Below are 21415 nucleotides of genomic sequence, written 5' to 3' on the forward strand. Positions count from 1 at the left end.
GCAGTTACGTAGCAGGTGGCCGACACAGTAATCGCGAGCTTTGCTCTGCGATGCTGCCAGACGGTCACAGTCACACTGGCGGGCTCCGCAGAGAGATGACATCAAACACGGTTAGAAAAAATCTTTGTGAGAGAGGTTGAGTCCTGTTAACTGATAAAGAGCAGGAGCTGCTGTGACGGGTGATGCCAGGTACATGTGAACAGGCTTCAGAGTGACAGGGCAATGGAGAGCTATCAGGATGAGGAGGCTCGTCCATGTAGTGAAGCTCAACATTGACGTTTCAGCTCAGGCCTCAAGGATTCCTTCAAACAAAACACTTCCCATCTGAATCTGACAAAACTGATGTGGCAGCTGTTCACTGCAGCTGTTTGGTCCCGCTGCAGGAACCCCTGCATTAACATTTGTCACACTTCTCCAAACTCCAATCAATTGTAAACGTAGAGAAGTGAGGTCAGGTGACAGTGTGAGGCTACATTCACATTTTAGTTTTAAAATGCATCGCTGCTGCTGCTGCTGCTGCTACGTTTATAGACTGAGAACACTTCTCATCACCTGTTTCACCGTCATCAGTCCAATAAGAAAGATTCATCATTGTTGTTTCAATGGTAGAAAATCTGTACACTAGCACGCACATGCCCAGTGTATGTGAATGTCCACGTGATGTGTCTTTAGTTGCGTTAGTATGTACATGTATTATTACTGATATGAAAATGCATTTTAAAGAATAATGTATTTGTGTGGTTGTAGTTTAAGAATCTCACAAATCACGTCCTCAGTGACTATTAAAGTTTGAGACAGCAAATCAAAGCCACATGTCAGAATGTGACATTACACTGGACCGCTTGATTAACACAAATAAAACTGGTGTTATGACACTGAGGTAGCAACATCACAAAATTCAGTCATTCTAGAAAAAAGTAGCTGATTTCATAACAATAGCTGAAAAAAAAAAATCGTTATTAGCGAGGCATTCATTTCTATCACCAGACATGTTGAATGTGTAAGGAGAGGATTAGAAACAGTACCTATGAGTCGTCGGTCAGGAGGGAGCTGGGCAGCAGTTTGGTCTGCAAAGCGGCAAAGGATCATGTGTTCCTGAAACAAGGACAACACAATATGCACAGGGACAGTTTTTACAGGGTGAAATTGATGTTAACAGTAACACATATTGATCCGGTCAATGCAAAATCAGCCAAATCATCAATCAAGTCTATCAGGGATAAATAATCCTTACCGTATTATGCATGCACATACAGGCATGCATGCATTTAACAAATCTACTCATCCATCATTTTTCTACATATTCTCATTCTGCTTGCAGCTGTGGACGGTGTGTGTGTGTGTGTGTGTGTGTATGTGTGTGTGGCTGGCTGCAGTAGAGGTCATAAACCCTGCCTCCGCCATGTTAGCAGATGGGACATGTACCGAACACAAAAGTGTTAAATAAACAGAGATGGTTTCTGTCGTTCTTAACACACTGATATTTGTCCAATTGTTATTTTTTCAGAAATTTGTTAATTATTTTTTTGATGCTATCAAATAGCTGGACCTCAATACTGCGGCTCCACCCCACTGTCACTAATGTGCGGAATTGGAGGCACGTTGTCCATCTATATGTAAAGTCTATGCGTAGATATTACTCTATGTAAAAACAGCATGTTGGCATATTCAGTGTGATAATTACAGGATGCTAATATTAGCAAAATCTTGATTAGATTCAGTTATTTCCTTGTATAACAGTTCGGTTGATCAGTTTAGAGAAGATCAGACTTATTCCCTCTGTAAACCTTTTGTCATTCTAAGATTCTTTTCATAAAACCTTCCCTGTAAACGCTGCAGAAAGGTCAGACTCTAGCCATTTACCCTGTTTATTTATTTCTATCAATTTTTCCACTCCTGTTTTTTACCTCGCTATGGTTCATGGAACAAGTGACTCAGGAGAGCGGTTAGTCATCACTAACCCGCTCACACTTTAATTGATTCTATCCCTCACTCTGCAGGGTCGACGTGGAATGCAAGGCCACAGAGCAGGTGCTTAAAGTTAGAGCTGAGCACCGATGTCTCACACCATTAGCCCTTTATACCGGCGATACACCATTTGTCAAAGTGCTGTCATTCTGTTTAACTACTGTAGTTGGGGCAGGACAGCTATGGTCTTGCAATAAAACAAAGTAATGCTGCTTTTATATCTACAAGTGCCAGCTGGGGTTTGGAAACAGAGACACAAGCAAACAGTGGGATTCTGTGTATCGAGGCTAACAAATGGAAAATATAAAACATGGTTGATGAAAGCAAAACCATAAGAGCAAGCAAAGTAGATTTAGAGTACAGGTTTGAAATGGCAGATAATATGTTTGCTGGTTTAAACAGGATATAGATTTTGTTTAGCTCTTATTTCCAAAAAGAAACTATTGCAATTGTGATTTCTTTGCCTCCCTGGGCTTTTGGACAAACTGTAGGAAAAAAAAATATACGCGGCTCAGAATCACAGTACACAACAATTGACTAGTGTCTTGTAAATAATATGAAATCTTCCGTGGCTCTCAAGCCTCATCTTTAAGAATGTGTTTCTTCAAGCGCCCACCAAAGAAAAGAAAAGTTAGAGGTGGTCTGATGTTGTGACATGTCAACTCCTGAGGTTGCTATGGCGGAGACCTGCAGCAACCTTTTTTGCAGAAATTCTCCCCAGGCGCACTGACAGGTCTCATACATCATCATGGGATGGGCACTCCCCCAGCACAGAGCTTTGTCTGTGCTGAGCGATACAGGATTGAAAACTGAAAGGTGTGAGCCTGCCTCTTGTAACTGCCTGGGGAATCTTTGTTCCCGAGACAGTGATGGGCCAAGAGATCTCATTAATTTTTTATTACCATGCCATAAAATGATATAACATTTTAATAAATAAATAAAAGCAAATAGAGCAATAGAAAACTCATTCATCCAAGCAAAAAAATTTTAGAATAGATTTATGGTAAATCCAAACAACAAAGCACCAGCTCTTCTTGAGTTAAGAATAATCTGAATTATGATATAAATGTAGAATAAATTACAGTGGTGTAAATCAGAAGATTTTAGATCCTATTAAACAAAAATAAACAGCACAGGACAACCTCCAATTAGAACATGTAATGCCATTGTATTTTCTATTTCCGAAGCACAATTAAGTGTGTTAGTATAAACAAAACAGTGATACTTGCTTTTACTAAAGGCTGCAATTATATTATATCACAGTCTCAGAGCCCACTGTCTAACGTTGCATTAGCCTCAGGGGGAGAGAGACAGTATTTTGGGGCTTCTGGGGAAGACAGCAGATATCCGGCTCAAAACTCCGCCTTGATCGCCGCACACCGTTTAAAGTCCACACAAGTTACGTTTCTCCACACAAAACACAAGCAGTCATACATTTTGTTTGTGTTCAAGGTCCAGACGACATTTTAGCTGATAACCATTACCAGCTATCAGCATCTGAATGCAGATACATTTTAAATCCATAAGCCAATGCATTTTGGTCTCCACACAAACTGTTCACATGGAGACAACCAAAACTACTGACAGAAACCAGAAGGCTTCCATCCCCAAATCTCATCCCTTACCTACAGATTCATCATATTCACATGTAAAGTCTGTTTATAGAGATTTTTAGATTTCATGTTGTGATTTTGGTGCTAGAGAAACCTGTTGACATACTGTCGTTGCACAACAGATGTTTTTCAAGCATCCAATTTACATGTCACTTATTTACTTCAAAAGTAATATGCTAGTAGTTAGACTTCACCCAGAGATGGATGAACAATAAGCTGGTGCAACCAGGTGTGTGTTTCTCAGTTGTCTGAACATTTGTCTGAATCTTGTGCGGCTGCTGCGTTTGCTGCGTGTTGACAATCATGCTAGGACAAAACATTCCACCTCTCACTGGGTCACTGCTCTCAGGACTGGAAGTGTGAAAAAATTCACGTTTAAACGATATGCCTCTGATTAAATTAGACCTCTGTTAATGCACAGGCATATCAATTAAGATGCACTTAGCGAGAAGTAAAAACTTGTCTCACTGTGTTGTAGCAAAGTACGTAAGACTAATGAATACCAGGTTTTAAACAAAGTCATGTCCCACAAAGGCGTCTTTCGGCGTGTGTGCACAGTGAACAGAATCTTAAACACAATCCTTGTAAAAACTTGCTGTAATTGAATATTCTGCACTTGATATTTTGCCTCAGTGCAAATGAATAATACATGCAACAGAGGGATTTAATCCCATTTAAATGCCTACCTTATAAGTCAGGGTTTCTTTGAACCTTTTGCTGTAAAAACAGAAAAAAAGAGCAGAAGATTTTGTTTCATGTTAAATGTGCAAAAATGTGAGGAAAATGTATATGCACGATATACTTCTATGTCATATGTTTACAATTTCATTTCTAAAAGACAATCTCTTTAAAAACAGACTAGGACAATATACAGATGGACAACAAGATTAAAACCAGTGATCTGGTCTCGCACATTTAAACCCCACCCTACTGTGTGTGTGTTGTGTTTGGTGTGTGTGGTGTGTGTTTACATATGCATATATAGCCCATGCATACATATAGCATACAGTAAAACCAAAGGCTCCACATAAAAACAGCCTGTGTGCCTCTAAAGTAAAACACAGTCTCTCTGGGAAACATGAGCTTTTATAAAAACAAGGCTCCTGCATTAACATGAGAACAAAGTCAGTTTGTTTGTGATGGTTAAACACAGTCAGATCATTGTCAGAGCTGATTAAAAATCAACATGAGGAGGGTCAGAGGTCGGTCAGATCACATGGAGACGTCTTATGTTTAACTGGAACAGTTGGAGCCTTAATGAAGAGGGCAGTTCACAGCTCATAAAAACCTGTGAACTCTCTGGAATGTCTACACCTGCAGAAAATCCACCCCAGTACCTGGAACATGACCTGAGGGGAAAACACTAAAAGTAGCGAGATGAAGATTGACACGGTCAGGTGCGCAGGCCCCTCGCACATACTGCCCTGCAGAAACACGGCTTCTTGTCCACTACAGCTTTTTTTTGTCGTACTTAAATATTTTATGAGGAGTCAGGAGAGGTGAAGTGTCAAGTTAGCAAAAGTGAGGAGAGAAGAAACTAAGTTGGTGAAAACTCCTGAATATTCACACTATATATTGAGGGTCCTCCTCAAGGCACAGTTTTAGGATCAGTTGTGATTGATGTGCTCTATTACACGCTATGCTTATTTTTTTCTCTGTTAAAAAGTTGTTTTTCTGTTCCTCACTCTAGGACCGGTGACGTCACAGCTTGTTAGGGCCAATGAGGCAAATGGTGATTTGTGAATATGGGCTATACAAATAAAATTTGATTGATAAGAAGGAGTCCCTGAAAATACAGCATTTCTAAAGAATATGCCACTGCTTTTCTCCATCCACCATGTAAATTGCTTTTTGCCCACTTTAATCGATATAACACATTATACATGTTACAAGTGCTACTTGCTATTCAAATGTCACTGGCAGATAATACAGGTGTTGGGTTTTCTCAGTATCCTCATGTCTATGTGATGCTCTAACTTTTCATACAGTAATTCCATTTTAGAGCATATGCAGCTGTGCAAAAGCTTTAAATTAGATTTGTATCCGTTAAACACCAACAGGGAGGACTGTGATTGTGATGCTGAGATAAAAATAACCATAAAGAAGCATCGGCTGAATTGGAAAGAACATTTGTAGAATCCTTAACCACCACACACTGAGTGATGTTCTCATCCAAAAACCCAAAATAAAACAGACCTGTCAGTCCTAAAGCCCCAACCGTCGCTATAATCAGCCCAACAATTACACATATCTTCCCTTCACTTGCTTGTGATCACAGTCTCTCAGTTGCTACAACAGCAATCCTACACAACAGCTTTGTCTTGACGTCCCCGCTTTCCCAATGTTGTTTTAGCGACATACTGCCTTGCTATGGTTCTTAAGCTATTACAGTACTGAATGCTGCTATAGCGACAGGATCAACAGCATTTAAGTACACCCTCTCTTTCCACATTCCCCTTGCTGCTGTTGTTTCTTCCACCTACCTCTATTCAAACAGAAACACATTTTAGCTCAGGTTATCGGCAGGACTGAAAATTAAGTGGTTAATTCTCACTAATACCGAGTGATAATCTAATTCTGATAAGAGCAGCTTTTCTCGTGAAATGGATTTCCCTGTCACTCTCTAATATCCATGAGAGAACCATAGTCTGTGTCGCTGATAGAACGAGGCAATGCACTGCCGTTGTCTCACACTGTCAGTGGCGATGATAAGTAACAGGAGGTGGAAAAAAATGTACTCTACAAGAGGTACAGATTGAGTGTATGTGTGAGTAAAAGTGTGAATGAGTGGGAAAATGATAGAGTGGTAAAGATAAAGTGGAAAAATCCCTCAGAGACAGTAGAGGAGGGGGGGGGGGGGCACTGACACAAGCAGGTGATCTAACAAGAAAACAACAAGGTCAGAAACATTCTTTTTTTAAAGGCAGAAACCTGGAGAGGTGACACTGGACCGAGGTGCGGCGTGTAGCTACAAACCTCTTGGGGAAGGTGAACTTGACTGCGTTCTGAATGAAGCCATAGCAACAGGGACTGATGACAAAGGCGGCTCCTGCCTGGATACAATGCTCCATCACCATGTCCGTTGCAACGCCACATGCATGGAGGGCCACCTGAAGGGAGGGAGGGAGAGAGAGGGAGAGAGAGGGAAAGAGACAAAAAAACAACAACTTTCACTAATAAAATCTGCGCTCCCTTGAAAAACATCGTCATTCAACAGAAAGGCCAAAACTCAGAGCAGCACAGAACAAGCACTCAATCTAATTGATTGCTTCATAATGGCTGCTGCTATTAAATACATCTATACTCTCAAAGGTGTGGACTCGGGGAGTTAGAGTAAACAACATTTATTAGTGCTTCAGGCGCGGAGGCATGAATTCCCATTGAGTGGGTAAACCACGCAGATGAACAGCTACCTCTGCATTAGTAATGACGTGCTTATATATTGGATGGCAGAATGAAATATTATCGCCTTTCTGTTTTCCAGCCATCTCTCTCCCCAAAGTACATCTGCAAAAATACATTACAACTCTTACAAAGTACAGTGGTATAATACATGAATACCTCTCAAGTGTATGTTATCGCATACAAAATGCATCATCACCGGTCTGATGTAACAATAGATACCCAGTCTCACTGGATTTAACCCGATCCAACTTGAGAAGCAGCTCTATTCTCCTCTTCCAAAAAGTTGTCATGGTGGCGTCTGTGAGTCTGAAAGCATGTTGCCTTGACAGCAGTGCCACGGAGCAGAAGTTCAGAGCCGGTTAGGACAAGACTAAGCCAAGATCGGCTGTGGCTCCAGAGATTAGGGGAGATACAGACACTCTGAACATGGCCAAACCCACTCATAAAGTCAGTGAAATGTTTGCACATTTTGCTGATTTAAATGAGCTCTTCCTCGAGTTCTCAAGTACACGAGACACCAAAGGTATAAAGTGAAAACCTGCTGTCTTTTATACGTGCAATTTCACAACCCACACTTGGAAATAAATCTTTTTCATCGGTGTGAAGAACTCCACGTGGAAATATGATGCGTCTGCTCTGTGACTGTTCATAAGCAAAGAATGATTTATTCTTCTTCAGAGAGATGTGCATTTATATAAAAATCAAGTTAAACACGGAGAGTCTGCACATGAAATAACAACCAGAGGGAGAATATTGAGAAATTAGCATCAATTACCTGCATGGCCTTGCATCTATTTGACACCTAATTTTCTCTCCCGCATTTATTCATGGCATCAGGGAATAGCTGGATTTTCTTTCAACGTGTTTGAGACTGCTGATTAGGAGGAGGAGTCCCTATCAAAGATTGCATAATGTTACTTCCCCCACATCTGAAGCAAAAATAATTAACAAAGTTACACTATCACTCTTACCCAGCTACTTAATGTTGTATATTAGTCATGCCATGGTAAATCCTAATTACATTTTTAACCTTTAGCCTTGATTTAACACCAACACAAAGCCGCTCAACCTAGACAAACGCTAACAACAAAAATAAAACACATTCCTATATGCTGTAATAACTAATTATGTCTTTCCAATTCTTGATGTGGACAGAATCCTCATTAACAATGTTTACCCTGCACGTCGGCCTATTCTGCTTTATGATTTTCACCCTCGTCTGTGTACGTGCGTGGAAAAAATTACTGATGATTAACGTTTGGTCATTCAAAGGTTAAGGCCTGGGTCAAGAAAACCATGGTAAGAATTTATTTTCTAAGCTACATCAGGATATAATAGGTCGAGGTCAAGAAACAATCTAAAGTTTTTATTGATCAGGAAATGATTCCCCATTGTATGATATATAGTCAGTGAAGTCATAATGAACTCAAGAATGACATCATGCACATTTCAAAAACACAGTTTCCTTGGTAACTTACAAAGGGTAAGATCAATCATGATGCCATATAGCATATAGTACAAAGTGCTGCATTACCTTTTGCAACCAATAAGATTAGAGATGCAACCTACAGTTTATTTAGATTAAGCATTAAATCACCTGGATATGGTATAAATGACATTATCATGAAATGGTATTATTACAATATAAAAAGGTTAGCAGTGGAGCACAGTATATACAGCGAGCACTCAGGGTAGGCATTGCCCCTCTAGAGATGTTTTATTTTCTCTGATTAAAGCATTATAGAACATACATTGCCTCAACCCAATATTTTTTTGCATATTACTGAATGAAAATTCACATTAGAAGAAGACAACGTGTGCCAGGCCTATATTTAATACATGTTACACACACAGACTTCTGCACAAACATTTGACTGCAGATTAACTTAAAGACGATTATCCATCCATTAATTATTATTAATTTGTCCTTTGAGGAGCAGAAAAGCTGCTTCAATCTGTATCACTCTCTAATCACATCAGAGAAATAACGAGGCTCATCATTCACTCTTATTTAAGTAATTAAATCCCTCTGCTGTCCTATATGTGCACCTGAGACAGAAACAGTTCCTGCAAAACAGCTTACTAATGCTCTACTTAATCACTATCACACCAGCACCATACTGTTGCAGTAGAGAGGGATGCAATCGTTTTAAAGATTTGGTGCCATATCTTTGCTGTGTTGGGAAAATGTAGTTTTGTTTGTTGCACAGATTTTGTTTAAAAAGAAATTTGATATAACCAGACCAGACCATTAAAAGAAGGCAGCCGGTTCAAAAACCTAATATCAGCAGATTCTCAACAAATAAACTGTCCTGTTATGTATCCATCTGTCCATTCATTTGTGTTTGTATCCCCATAAAATATATGTATTTAACTAAAAGCTGAATTTTACTGGATATTACCAGTTTCAGTGTTAAAGTCTCAAAAAGAAATAAGAAAGAAAGAAAACTCCTTAAATCAGTTTTGGAAGTACACCTTATAAAGCCTTATTGGAATTGATCAAAACCCATTTCTACATATGGCTTACAGCAACACCAGAAAGCACAATTTCCTTCCCACAACATTAAGAAGCCAACTAAAAGAATCAATCACAAACAACCCTCGAGCAGAACCAATAACAGACCAGGATCCAATTAAATCAAAATCTACTTCAAGCTCTGCAACATTTCCTGCCTCTTTGGCCTGTTTACTCAGCGTTTGGACAAATTAAAACTGTTAAAGGTACAGACGGGTCCTGATACCAGTCTAATACCTGACCAACTAAACCTGATTAAATGAAAGTGACTAAAAATGGGAGCGTGTATAATACATAACAGGATTAAAACTGGTGGCTTCTTCAGGTACAAATATCTATCATGTAGATTTATGATTTATGAATCTCACGCGGAGCAAACATAAGCACCTGCTTCAAACATAAATATTAACATTCATGTAAAATAAAATCTTTGTGTGCGCATTAGCACCCACATATTGTGTAGAAGAATAATCTGTGCTGTTTGTTTCTTGCCAAGTGGAACAGGTCTCAGCGGGGTGAAGATGCTGGAACAATAGCGATTTCTAATTACAGCAGGTACAAAAATATTCCTGTTTGTTCCTGAGAGAGTTAAAATAAGGCTACTGGAACATCTGGCTTCTCTAGAACTGGGCTACGACACACATGAGGAAGACGGATCTCCCCAGCATGTTTGGGTAGAAGTGACCTGAGAGACATAAATAATGAAAGCGATCAAGAGTGATGATAGCAGAGGTTTGATGGGGAAAGCAAAATGACGCATGTATGAGAACAGGAAAGTGTCTACTGAGGGTTAGAGGATTTCACTCTGAATCCTAATGACTTGTCTTTGTGCGATGGAGCGAGATTCAAACAGCCCATAAACAACCACAGTTAAGGACCTATTTGTTCTAAATTGATAGTCATTATCTGTTTGAGAAGTCAAGAGCTGTGTAGATGAGGGTGGGCGTTTTTAAATAAGACCAGCGAGTGTTTTCGACTTGCTGTTGGAAAGTGCTACTCAAAGCTGAATTTGAGTTTGTTTTAGGCCCATTAAGCAAAGGGTTTGAAAGCTACTGAAATATTTATTCTGTTGTCGCAGGTAGCTGTGCAGAATTAAACACATACGCAGAGCCGCAGCTTTGTGCTTAACATACACAAACAGGCACAACTGGCATCTTGGCAGAGATGTAGGTGATGAATTACGCAGTAAAATGGTGACAAGGCTGCATAAAACTTGAACTTGATATTGGCTGGTGACCATTTTTATTTTTATTACAAACCCTTTCCAAAGATTAAACTTTCCTTTCCAAATATGAATGCTAAGCCTTTAATAAGATCTTGGGAGAGCAAAACCAAAAACATCTTTGGACTGCAGATTTTTACAGTCAACAAATGTTGCTCATTCTAGACATGTTTTAACCCTGACACTCCCTTTGGGTATTGTCTGGATAAAATTACATTTTGACATTCCATTAATTAGCGAGGGAACAGTGGCTGTACACTTCTTGACTGAACTGCAGAGTGCTAAAAGGCCTCTGTTTAAAAGCTCCACTACAGGAAATAAAAAGCCATCTTAGCTGCTCTGAAAAAACTAATTGCATGTTGGCATTTTCATTTTCTTGAACAGTTTGAAAGAATGACTAGTCTCTCCATGTGAACTGTGGCTGTGCTTCTCTGTAATATATAAATATTCTGAGGCTGAAAAAACTATGTTCAGACACCTAGCAACAAAGTTGTGATAATAGATAGAGTAAGATGTCTCACATTGTTTATGCGGTGTTAATCAAAGGTGTTTACTTCACAGTTTCTATCTAACATCAGAAACAGGAAGCATTGGATTAGTGGCTTATTTATATATTAGTGATATTGTGATGTGCCTCGCTGCGAAGAAAAGGTCAATGTACTGTATATTTGCACAAAGGAAATGGATAATAACTCGGGTAATAGGGCTGTTAAGGAATTCTAATGCAGAGAAATAAATGAAAGTCATGAAATTGCTTTTAAAACACTTCTTTGTAATCTACCTCAATAAGAAGGTAGTGCGCCAACACTAGTCTGATTATGTGCTGGGACTGATATCTTTCATTTTATTAATGCTTCCTTTAGGCAATGTTATCCAAAAGCATCATATAAATCACACTTCACATTCCATTTCTACGCAGATGACACACAGCTGTATTTATCTCTGAAGCTGCATGGAACTAATCAGGTGGTCAGACTTCAGGAATGTATTAAAGATATAAAGGCTGAAAATCAAACACAATCTGATGGTTTAGTTACTTTGGAGGGAATTACCTTGGCCTCTCCATCAGATTTTAATGAGCTCATAGACCCATATTCCCCTGACGCACTGAGCCTCTCTTTCTCTCTCCATGTCACAGTGCTGCATGTCATTAACTTTTTGTTTTCACTCTCCCACAGTTTGTGCTTTCACTCTGTGTCCCCTTTCTCCTCGCCCTCATTCTGCACGTATCGTTGAATCCAGAGCTTCAGGATCCAGATCTATCACTGCCAATCCACTACCTTGTTAATGGTAGTGTCGACGTTATCATTTTTAGTAGTTTAAATTGTAACTGTTAATTAATAACATATTATATTTATAAGAATCATTATTATGATTGTCTTAACAATAAGTCAGACATCAAGGCCGATGAACACCCACCCTGGTTCTTCTAGAGGTTTTCTTCCTGTTTAAACATTTCATCCTCTACACTGCTGTCACCAACTGCTTTCTCATTGCACGGACTGTTAAGTTTCTCTCATAAATAGTGTGAGGTCTTTAACTTAAAATGTGTTTTGAAATGATGTGTGATCTGATTAGGTGAAATCGAAACAAAATGTTCTGCATCTTAAGGTACAGATGACACTATCAAGCTTTACTAAATTGATTTCCCCTTATTTTCAATTGTTCTGTGAACAGGAGAGGTTTTACAGTGGAAGAGGTAATTTTATTTAATTAAAGTGTGTGGTGTTTGAAAATTGGATTATGATTAGAGTTTTACTACTGAATATTGCTAAGTTATGATTTCTGTATTATAGCAATTAAACTAACAAAATATTGTATAGTCCAAATAATGTTATGACTCTACAACTCAAACATCTGTTTGATTTTAATTACCCTACTACTTGAGCATCAGTTATTCAAACAAGTGAATTCAATAATAGTCAAGTCACTTGAAATAGTTACCATATTATCTGCACAATCTATAAATCATCATCACAAGGCACCTCTCCTCACTTACTCACCCCAATTTGAAAAGGTCCAGTGAAGTAATCCAAATTAGCCTGAATGAAGCCGATGTTTTTCAGACCGAGCTCTGCACTGCGACACTCGGCCCTGACCAAGGACTCTTCTTTGTTCTCTATGAGGATGACCTTGAATACACAGAAAAAAAGTCAAACAGTTGCATGTGGTTTCTGCTTTTTCTAAAGAAATGAGCAATAATAAAGTCAACATGTATGGCAACATATAACAAAGCTCAAACCAACAAGACAACAACCATTGGATGGTGGAAATAACAGCTCCAAGTCTTTCATTACTGTGAGATGACAAAAGGCCTATTTAATGATTGAAATACTCACTTCATTATTAGTTGATCTATTGGTTCAACTCTTCATCTTTTAGTCTTAACAATTAAACGGTGCACTTAACAATAATTTACACAATCACAGACGTTACCTGGCAATCTGGAAGAGTGTGAGCCAGAACAATCCCTACATGGCCCTGAGAGACAGCACAAAGAAAAGTGAAAGAATTAACAACAGGAAAGCAGGACACATCAAACAGACACATTCAATAGTATCAACCATTTTGATTCTTATGTATTAACCATGCTTAACAGCTCCTCTGCTTCGGGTGTGCATTTTCACAAGTGTAACTACCAGTCTGTCTGTGTGCATGAGCCAAAAACTAAAAATGTTTTAAAGTGTGAGGGAGAACTATGATAACTAGTTCCTGCTAATGGGGCAGCAGTCTAATGCACCAAAGGTCAGATACACTGATAAATATAGATGCAAAGCTGGAGTGATGGATGAGCACATGTACCGTTCCACTGCAGAAATCCACAATCGTGTGTCCTGGCCTGGCTAGCTCCGTAACCATGGCAACCAAGTTATTCAGCTGCTGCCTCTTCCTGACGGCACGGATGTTTGACATTTTACCTGCAAAAGAGCAAACGTTCCTCATTGAGTCTGAGCATGAAATAAAAATGCAACAGGTTTTTACAGGCAATTGCTTGAAAACTCAGTTAAGAGAAAAACAAATCTCTAAGCTGTCAAACGTAAATGTTATTTTATTATTTTGTAACTTGGTTGGTTTCAGTCAATATCTACTCATTACATTACACCCAACTTAAGCAACAAAATGATGTCATAATACTTTTCATTACTCTAATGAATTCCTTCCCTCCACCCCCGGCAACTGCTCAAACTGTGATTTACAGCCAAATATTTCAGGTAATGGGAATAGCACACAGATGAAAAGGCCTCCACTCTCTCATCAGCATGTTTCCAGCCAAGTGACGACTAGAGAGTTCAAACAATCTTTCAATATCAACAAAAGCAAGCCTCCAAGCCAAAATCTTGTGCCCTCCTCGTTTGCAGAACAACCTTCTGCTGGTGTGTGAGCCGTATGTAGCCCATTAACTCAAAGCAGTTTCTGTCTCCTGCATCGTCCGTCTCCCATCTTCCAGCATGCCACGTCAGGGGTGAGCTGTTGACACGCTGTGCGGAAACCATCTCAGGTCCATAAATCTAAAGTGATGAGTTTTTCATTTACTCTGAGTCACACCCTCACATTCACAGAACTGGAATCATAGAAAAACATATTATTCCTATACTTTCTGGCTCACACTGCATTGTGTATGACAAATGGGAGAGATGGCAGGGGAGACTTTTCAATCCGGCAACACAAACAGGAAATTTCCTTCAGGCTTTCATACTGACTGTTTCTGGACTGATGCCAATTGAAGCGAAATTGATTTAAATATGGAGAAATAGCAGAAGGGTAGTGACATGACCCTGGTCTTCATTTAGATGAGAAAATCACACGGGTGCAGCAATTCTACGTATCCACAGCTCGGCAGAAGCCTCAGTGTAAATTCCTTTTGATGCATCTGAGCACATTAGGATTGTTAATTGCTAATTCCAAGGCTGTGGATGATAAAATTCAACAAGGCAGAAATAGAAAGGCTTATTATGGAATTATATAACCAAAACAATAAACAGTATCTTATCCACACAGGACTTGTTGAATAAAGATCATTTTAACAACAATTGAATATTTGCCCATTTTGAGGCTGTGGACACTGCTTTAAATAGATAGAGGGCACAGAAACAGAGATGGACAATGTGCGTGTCTCACACAATCCACAATTGCAGCTTAAATAGAAAACTCCCCTTCTTGTGCATTTGGACCCAAAGTCTGCACTCAACCAATTGTGTCAGTCTGAGCTGTCACTCATGACGTTTTTCTCCCTGTTTTTACAGCATCAAATACCTAATTAAAAATAAACGTACAGAATTTGCAACCTGATTGATAAAACTGCAATACCGACTACTTTTAGCTCTGTTTTGGTCTCCACCAACTCCTGTGGAAGATATCTGGCTAGAAGCTACACTATGTTCACTGTCTGTAATTTCATACTGGGCATGAAGTGTTTCTATATCATTCTTGCTGAATTGATTAGTTGGAAATGATGCTATGACAGTGGTGAGAGTGAAACAGAACGGTGAGGTTGAGCTTGAAAATCAAACTAACTAGCTGAAAGATGCTTAAACGCTCTGTAGTGGTGAGGGGACCTGCAGTTGTATATGCAGTGTTCAGATTTAAGCAGTCATGTGATCCTGATAAAAATACAGATTCCAGCCACTGCAAGAGAAGGTTTTGCCTCGAACATAGTTTTAAAGACATTGTTTTTCAAACTATACACTATAGTATATATATATATATATATATATATATATATATATAGTATATATATGTGTGTGTGTGTGTGAGGATGCACACATCCTGTTTATCGCTGCAGAGGGAAGCGTGTTTGTGAGGCCACACAGAGGTGTTCACATATAGTTGGACAAATGTATCGAACAAAATGTTGCAGAGAAACAAAGAACTGAGGTCAGGCACACAAGTTGCATCAAAACAAAACTGAAGTGCAGTGTGCGTTGCTTGTACAAATTGATTTAACAGTCTGTGTATGCGTGTGTGTTTTGATGAAAGTTCACACACTGCTTAAGGTCAAAGCCATAAACTATGTAGAACTGAGTGGGTGGCAAGAGAAGAGGCCACCACTCGCTGCCTTCTCCCTTTGTTTTCCGTGTCATTTCTTGAATGTGGGTTCAAGGAAAAGAGCAAGTCTGAGAGAGGTCTTTTAAGTTCACACCCTGGGTCACTGTAATTGCGTCAAAATTCACATAAACATTATAGATTATGTGTCAAATAGAGGTCAAAAAGCAACAAGATTTGAAAAGAAAAGAGTGGATAACGACAAAGAACTTGTTTCATAATGTCTTTTTATTTTTTATTTCAAGTCCTATAAAGAAAAATGAACTGCCTTACAATATCATATGACTTTAACATCATCATTTTAGTTATTTTCTTTTTATGCAGCTTTTGTTTTGATATAGGTGGGGAAGGTGGAGGATCAATATCTTCAAATTAGGGTTATAGTTTTAACTTTCATCATTATCAAAATAAATAACGTGAATCCTCAAAGAGAATTTCCCTTCATTTAAGGTTTTATTTAGTCCTCTCTTTTTTCCTTAACACAGCTGGAAGTGTGGATAAACTCTGTGGTTCTTAAATATTTAATCCTTAATTAATATGTTGATCTCCACTGGCTGACACTTGCTAAAAATCAATGATCTGTATCAGTGTAAGTTGCAGTAATCTCAGTAATTACACCCTAAGAGTCAAATATTGGATTTTAGGAACTCTAGGTTATGGTTTTTTTCAAGCACTTGAAAAGAGTCTTAAGTCACCTCTTACTTTGATGTACGGATGTGATATGTTTCATTCCAGAGCAGGTGTATCCCTTCATCCTGCCCTTTGCCAAACATGCAGCTGTAATGAGTCCACAAGGTAATGCTGCTATATTGCTTCTCTATTGCAGATACAACTCACAAGCAAATGTATCCTGAGTCATGGTGACACATTGTAATTTTTTCTTTGAGGAGGCACAGAGTTGCGATTAAGTTATCTGGCAGAATGCTGATACTGAAAGATTCTGGATTATGACCAGAGTGTCCAGACATCTAATATAAATCACTTGTCTGAGACAGGATAGAAACTCCTAGTCTAGTTTTCAAGACACAAGAAAGAAATAGTGGAGGGCAAACTCTCTGACATGGTGTCCTGGATTACATTGGACTTGTATTAGGAAATGGAAAAAGTGTCTGATTTTAGTAAAGTAGCTTAGGACAGCTACTCTGTCTGATGGAAAGATGGAACATCACTGGCCTGCGTTGTACGATGCGTACATGAGCCTTCTTTGTGACTGTCTGCAGTTAGCCCCATCAACACTGCTACCCTGTGAGTATGAGATCAATTTAATACAATAGGAAAGATAGTTATCGTCACCGGGCTTGAAGAAACCATTCAACGACTATGTGATACCAAAGTTGCAGGCTTATGAAAATGCTATGATATGATAGCAAACACTGCCTCGATTGCAATGAGTACAGCAACTGCATCAGAGTGAAGCGTGGGAAATTAGAGCATATCACCACAATTCTGACATTGAAGCCTTTATCCCAACCACAACTCTCAAGAGAAAAACAATCACAAACCATGTAATTCATGGAGTGGGAGGCGAATCTGCACGGTCATTTCTTTTCACTATTTTTCTCATTCATCGCAACTACATCTGCTGCCTTCCAGCCGCTTTATAAACATCCACAGCCATCGCAACTAAACTGACCGCAACTGTCGCCTAGCCAGGCTCAAACGATCCACGAGCAAGGGGAGTTGTTGACAGGTGGATATTAAATATATCTCACACTGTACTCACAATACTGACGATGAGCTCAATTGTTTTAGCAAGTAGTCAGGCTTTGTCTTATATTGTAGCATTTAGTTTGTATGCAGGCAAATAAAAATGCATGAATCATCTTTGAAGGGGTGCAAATTAACATCAAAACCTACATAAGTCCATGTTCCAGGAAATTTAAACCTTTCAAACTGAACGATTGCATCATGGAATATAAACCTTTGTTTGTATTAAGCAATGGGAACAGAGGCAATGGAAAGAACAATGTTGAGCCAACTGTAATTGCACAATGACACTTTATTTTCTACAGGTACGAACAAACAAAAACTCCATAGAAAGAAAACATGGTGAAATTATGATAAATTTCCGATCCAAACTTCAAGACAAATTTCACCAATTTTCTACAATTGTGTGTAATTCGCTTGATTGCAGTGTCTGCTTTTGTGTGTCTTGTTTAAAAACTTATTTCTGAACAAAACCTGGAACAAAGGAAAAAGAACAAGTAGAGATATCTGAGGAAAGTGTTTCTTGTTTAAAACTTTTGACTTTTTTGTACTGACAAATACTCACACATAAAGTCCAAGTTTCATAAAAAGTAACACAATATCCTTTTATATTTGTTGGAGGGTAGCCGAGGAAGATATCTATTTCGATCGTGCACAATGACCACTCGCAATTCAAGTGTTCGTTTGCAGTGGAAAATGTGATTTTTCCCTTGTTCCTTCAACGGTTTCCTTGACCTCTCAGTATTATTCTGCCGACACGTGCCGTGAGTTTCAAGCTGATTTGAGCTGATTGAGTGTTTTCTTCTAAAAGACTTTTGTGTTTAACCTCCTTCCACAGTCTGATGTGAGGTGAACAGAACATAATATACTGATGTTGGTGTTTATGAACAGGTGCACAGACACCTTTACACTGGATAACCGCTGGCACAAAACCAGAGATGACAGAACCAGTGAGAGTCTGGGTATGGCTAAACAATCTGTGCTTTTTTCCAGGAGTTTTATGTCTCCCATTGCTCACTGACTACACACTGTGGCTGCGACATTGGGGAAGAACAAGGATCTATTACGCTGTGTGTCCTCTAATGTTAAGAGGTGCCTACCACGGCTGCTGCTGGCAAGGAGCCCTGTTCTCTTCCTTTTCCCCTGATGCTGCAGAAGTGCCCACGGCCTTATCAAACAGGTCCATCACACAGATTAGAATGTAAAAACACTGCTGTGGCACAGGGGGCCTCTGTTTAGGCTCTGCAGGATTCAACAGCCACCAGCGCTCAGAGGAAATGCTGGTTTGAAGACCAAACATGTGCAGAGCCGGTTGGAGATCAAGATTAAGATTACGATGTAAATTTAAAATTCGTGAGCTGAATATTTTAAAATACGTTTTTGGATTCTATATTTGTTTTATCAAAACATATTTTTATGTCTGTCTTTCTAATTACATTTGAAAGAGGGTCAATTGAATTACACCTATTTATAGCCTTAAGGGTTAAAAGTTCCCATATGTTCACCTAAAGCATGTTCTCAGCCTCAAAAGTGTGGAGTAACCCACAGAAGTTGTCTGAGGGCTCACGTTACTCTTCAGAAGAAACTAAATTCCTTATGGATGGAAAGCATCTCCAGACGTGTTTACAACAGAAATGTCCCAGACAGAGTCATCTGTCAACGACCACAAAATATGGGGTCACAGGAGGTCACGTTAGATGATGCAGAGCCTCAGAGGACGGTCTTAGAAACACTTACGTAACAGGCAAACTCTGTACATGGTTCTAAACTGCTTCCAGGAATGCGAGTGGTGTGTGACTAAAAAAGAATGAAGAATTGAATAATGTAATTTTAGCTTTTTTCATATATGAAAGTGATATTTTTATTTTAATGCCAAAATAAGTTCAAGACATATTAAATGTGCTGTGTGTGTCTACTTTGTTTAAATCAGTGGTTATTGTCTTCAGATAGTCTTTACCAAAACCTGCCAATGCATCATAGCTTGCCCTTTTATATTCATCATCTTAATTTGGGCTGAGATGAAATACTGCTCTGAGTTTTGCTTAAAGTAAATAGAAAACTGATTCAGGCAGCTATTCTTGTAGGAATAATAATACAATTTATCTCATTATACTGACTGTCAGCAGCTATCTAAAGTAAGTAACAAATGAAACGTTTGAAAAGACGCGTCGTTAATAAAACAGACTTGGAACATGCTAATACTTTGCAAATTTAATGGTATTTTATGAGCTAATTTTTTTTAAATGAAAACTAATGTGCAAAACCACAAGTTAATAAATCAGGGAGAAACTCAGAAAGATAACTAGTGGGAAGGGAGACATGAAGGCTGTATTCGCATCTGAAGTAGATAAAAGTGGTAAACCTTTGCATTTAGTCCCACACATTTTATATGTGTAAAAAAAGAACCATGAGCATGCAGATCATGTATCACAGTCCGATTCTACACAAGATATAATTGTTCATGTATAAGCACAGCGGCACAGAATATGAATAAGTGCTGTGTGAGGTGAAATAGAAACAGGAAGGTGTGGTTGATCATTATCTTCCCAGCCTGAGTTCCAGTGGCTCCTCTGATTCCTATCACATCTGAATACCTAGATGCTGCTCAAGTAGTCATGATCAGGTTAGTCTGTCTTTTTCCTTCTGAGGAACAATAACAGTGTACTCTTGCTTTGGCAGCTGCTCAGAACAATGCAGTGTGTCATAAAGAAAACTGAGAGGATACTGTGGGAGCTCTAAAAACGAAAGCACCCTGGAAGCTCGAAACTAACCAGTTGATTCCTGCATTCTGCAACGCAACAATGGCTCCTGTTAAACTGTCGATGTGAGAGGGCATGCTTTATTTCTTTATGTGACTGAAAGAGGAAACATTACTGTGAATGGCACAAGTGATTCTGCAGGAAGACACTGACCACTGTAAAGAGTGACCACCTGATCAACCAAGTGCCTGGAGCTCAGTAACAAAAATAAAATGCATTACCAATGTGCAAGGAAAGATAAAACATGTGCCTATTGTAGCATTGGCTGAGAAGAGCAGCATAAACCTGAACATTGACGTTTCTTTTAATATACCCAATACTTTCCCAGATAATAAAACAGTATCACCAACAAAACCTATACCTGCTTCGAACACTAAAAAAAACAAAACACTTAATTATGATCACTATATACTGTAGTTATGGTTATAGTAAGTGAAGTCAAAGAGTATAATATTCTAGATGTTTTGTTCATGTAAAACATTTGTCACAAATTATAATTCTAATCACACACAGCTAATTACACATTTGTTGTAGCCTGTGAACACACATGCAAGACCTCACCCCCTCAAGTAGAACATTTTCTCACTGCATTCTTTGAATAACTTCTGAACAACACGGAATAAGCCAAGCAAACCTCCCTGGGAACACAAAGTCTCTTACAAGTCGGTCAGAGGGAGATGAGAAGGAAAAGGGAATTGTTGCATAAAAGGAGCCACAACAGCTTATAAGGTCTTCTCGTAAATTTACAATTTGATCCACTGGTGCAGAAAAGCTTGCATGTAGCCATATAATCTTTATCTATGGATTGAAGGATGACAAGATTGATTTTGGTACATCTAATGCAAAGCGTTGATGGGAGCAGAGGAGGAGAGAAATCTAAATTCAGAATGCTTTTCTGGCCGTGTAAATATTCTAGGAACAATCGCAAAAGCTACAAGACCAGACAACACGACTGCAACTGTGCTGTGAGGTATTTTGAAAAGTTTGGGGCTTGACAACCAAACACTGAGCAGCAACTAAATATAATCTTCCTGATTTGGCTTGAAGTGGGAAAAAAGACATTTACAATACTGAAAGCTTCAGTTGTTGCTGGGCTGAAAGAAAAAAACACATGCTCCTTCTCACAGCAGCGGTTACTGAATGTTTTAGCTGTATTTGCGCAAGTGACTGTGATAACAAGAAA

The 21415-nt window shown here is 39.0% G+C and overlaps 1 protein-coding gene across 4 annotated transcripts in view; it reads right to left on the reverse strand.

Moving 5' to 3' along the window:
• gstcd (glutathione S-transferase, C-terminal domain containing) overlaps positions 1–21415 on the reverse strand; it is a 42733-nt gene that overhangs the window by 1222 nt on the left and 20096 nt on the right. For 3 of the 4 annotated variants that reach the window (XM_020101347.2, XM_069530637.1, XM_069530638.1), the window contains 6 exons: positions 13526–13641; positions 13160–13204; positions 12727–12855; positions 6558–6691; positions 4268–4298; positions 1026–1095 (listed from right to left, as the gene is read on the reverse strand). In XM_020101347.2, the coding sequence (XP_019956906.2) occupies positions 1026–1095; positions 4268–4298; positions 6558–6691; positions 12727–12855; positions 13160–13204; positions 13526–13641 (525 nt within the window). Of the gene's footprint in view, positions 1–1025; positions 1096–4267; positions 4299–6557; positions 6692–7761; positions 7881–12726; positions 12856–13159; positions 13205–13525; positions 13642–21415 lie in introns of those variants that run through there. The other variant, XR_011243872.1, reaches the window with a different exon arrangement.

The sequence above is a fragment of the Paralichthys olivaceus genome, chromosome 8 (assembly GCF_024713975.1).
Source record: "Paralichthys olivaceus isolate ysfri-2021 chromosome 8, ASM2471397v2, whole genome shotgun sequence".
Classification (NCBI taxonomy): domain Eukaryota; kingdom Metazoa; phylum Chordata; class Actinopteri; order Pleuronectiformes; family Paralichthyidae; genus Paralichthys; species Paralichthys olivaceus.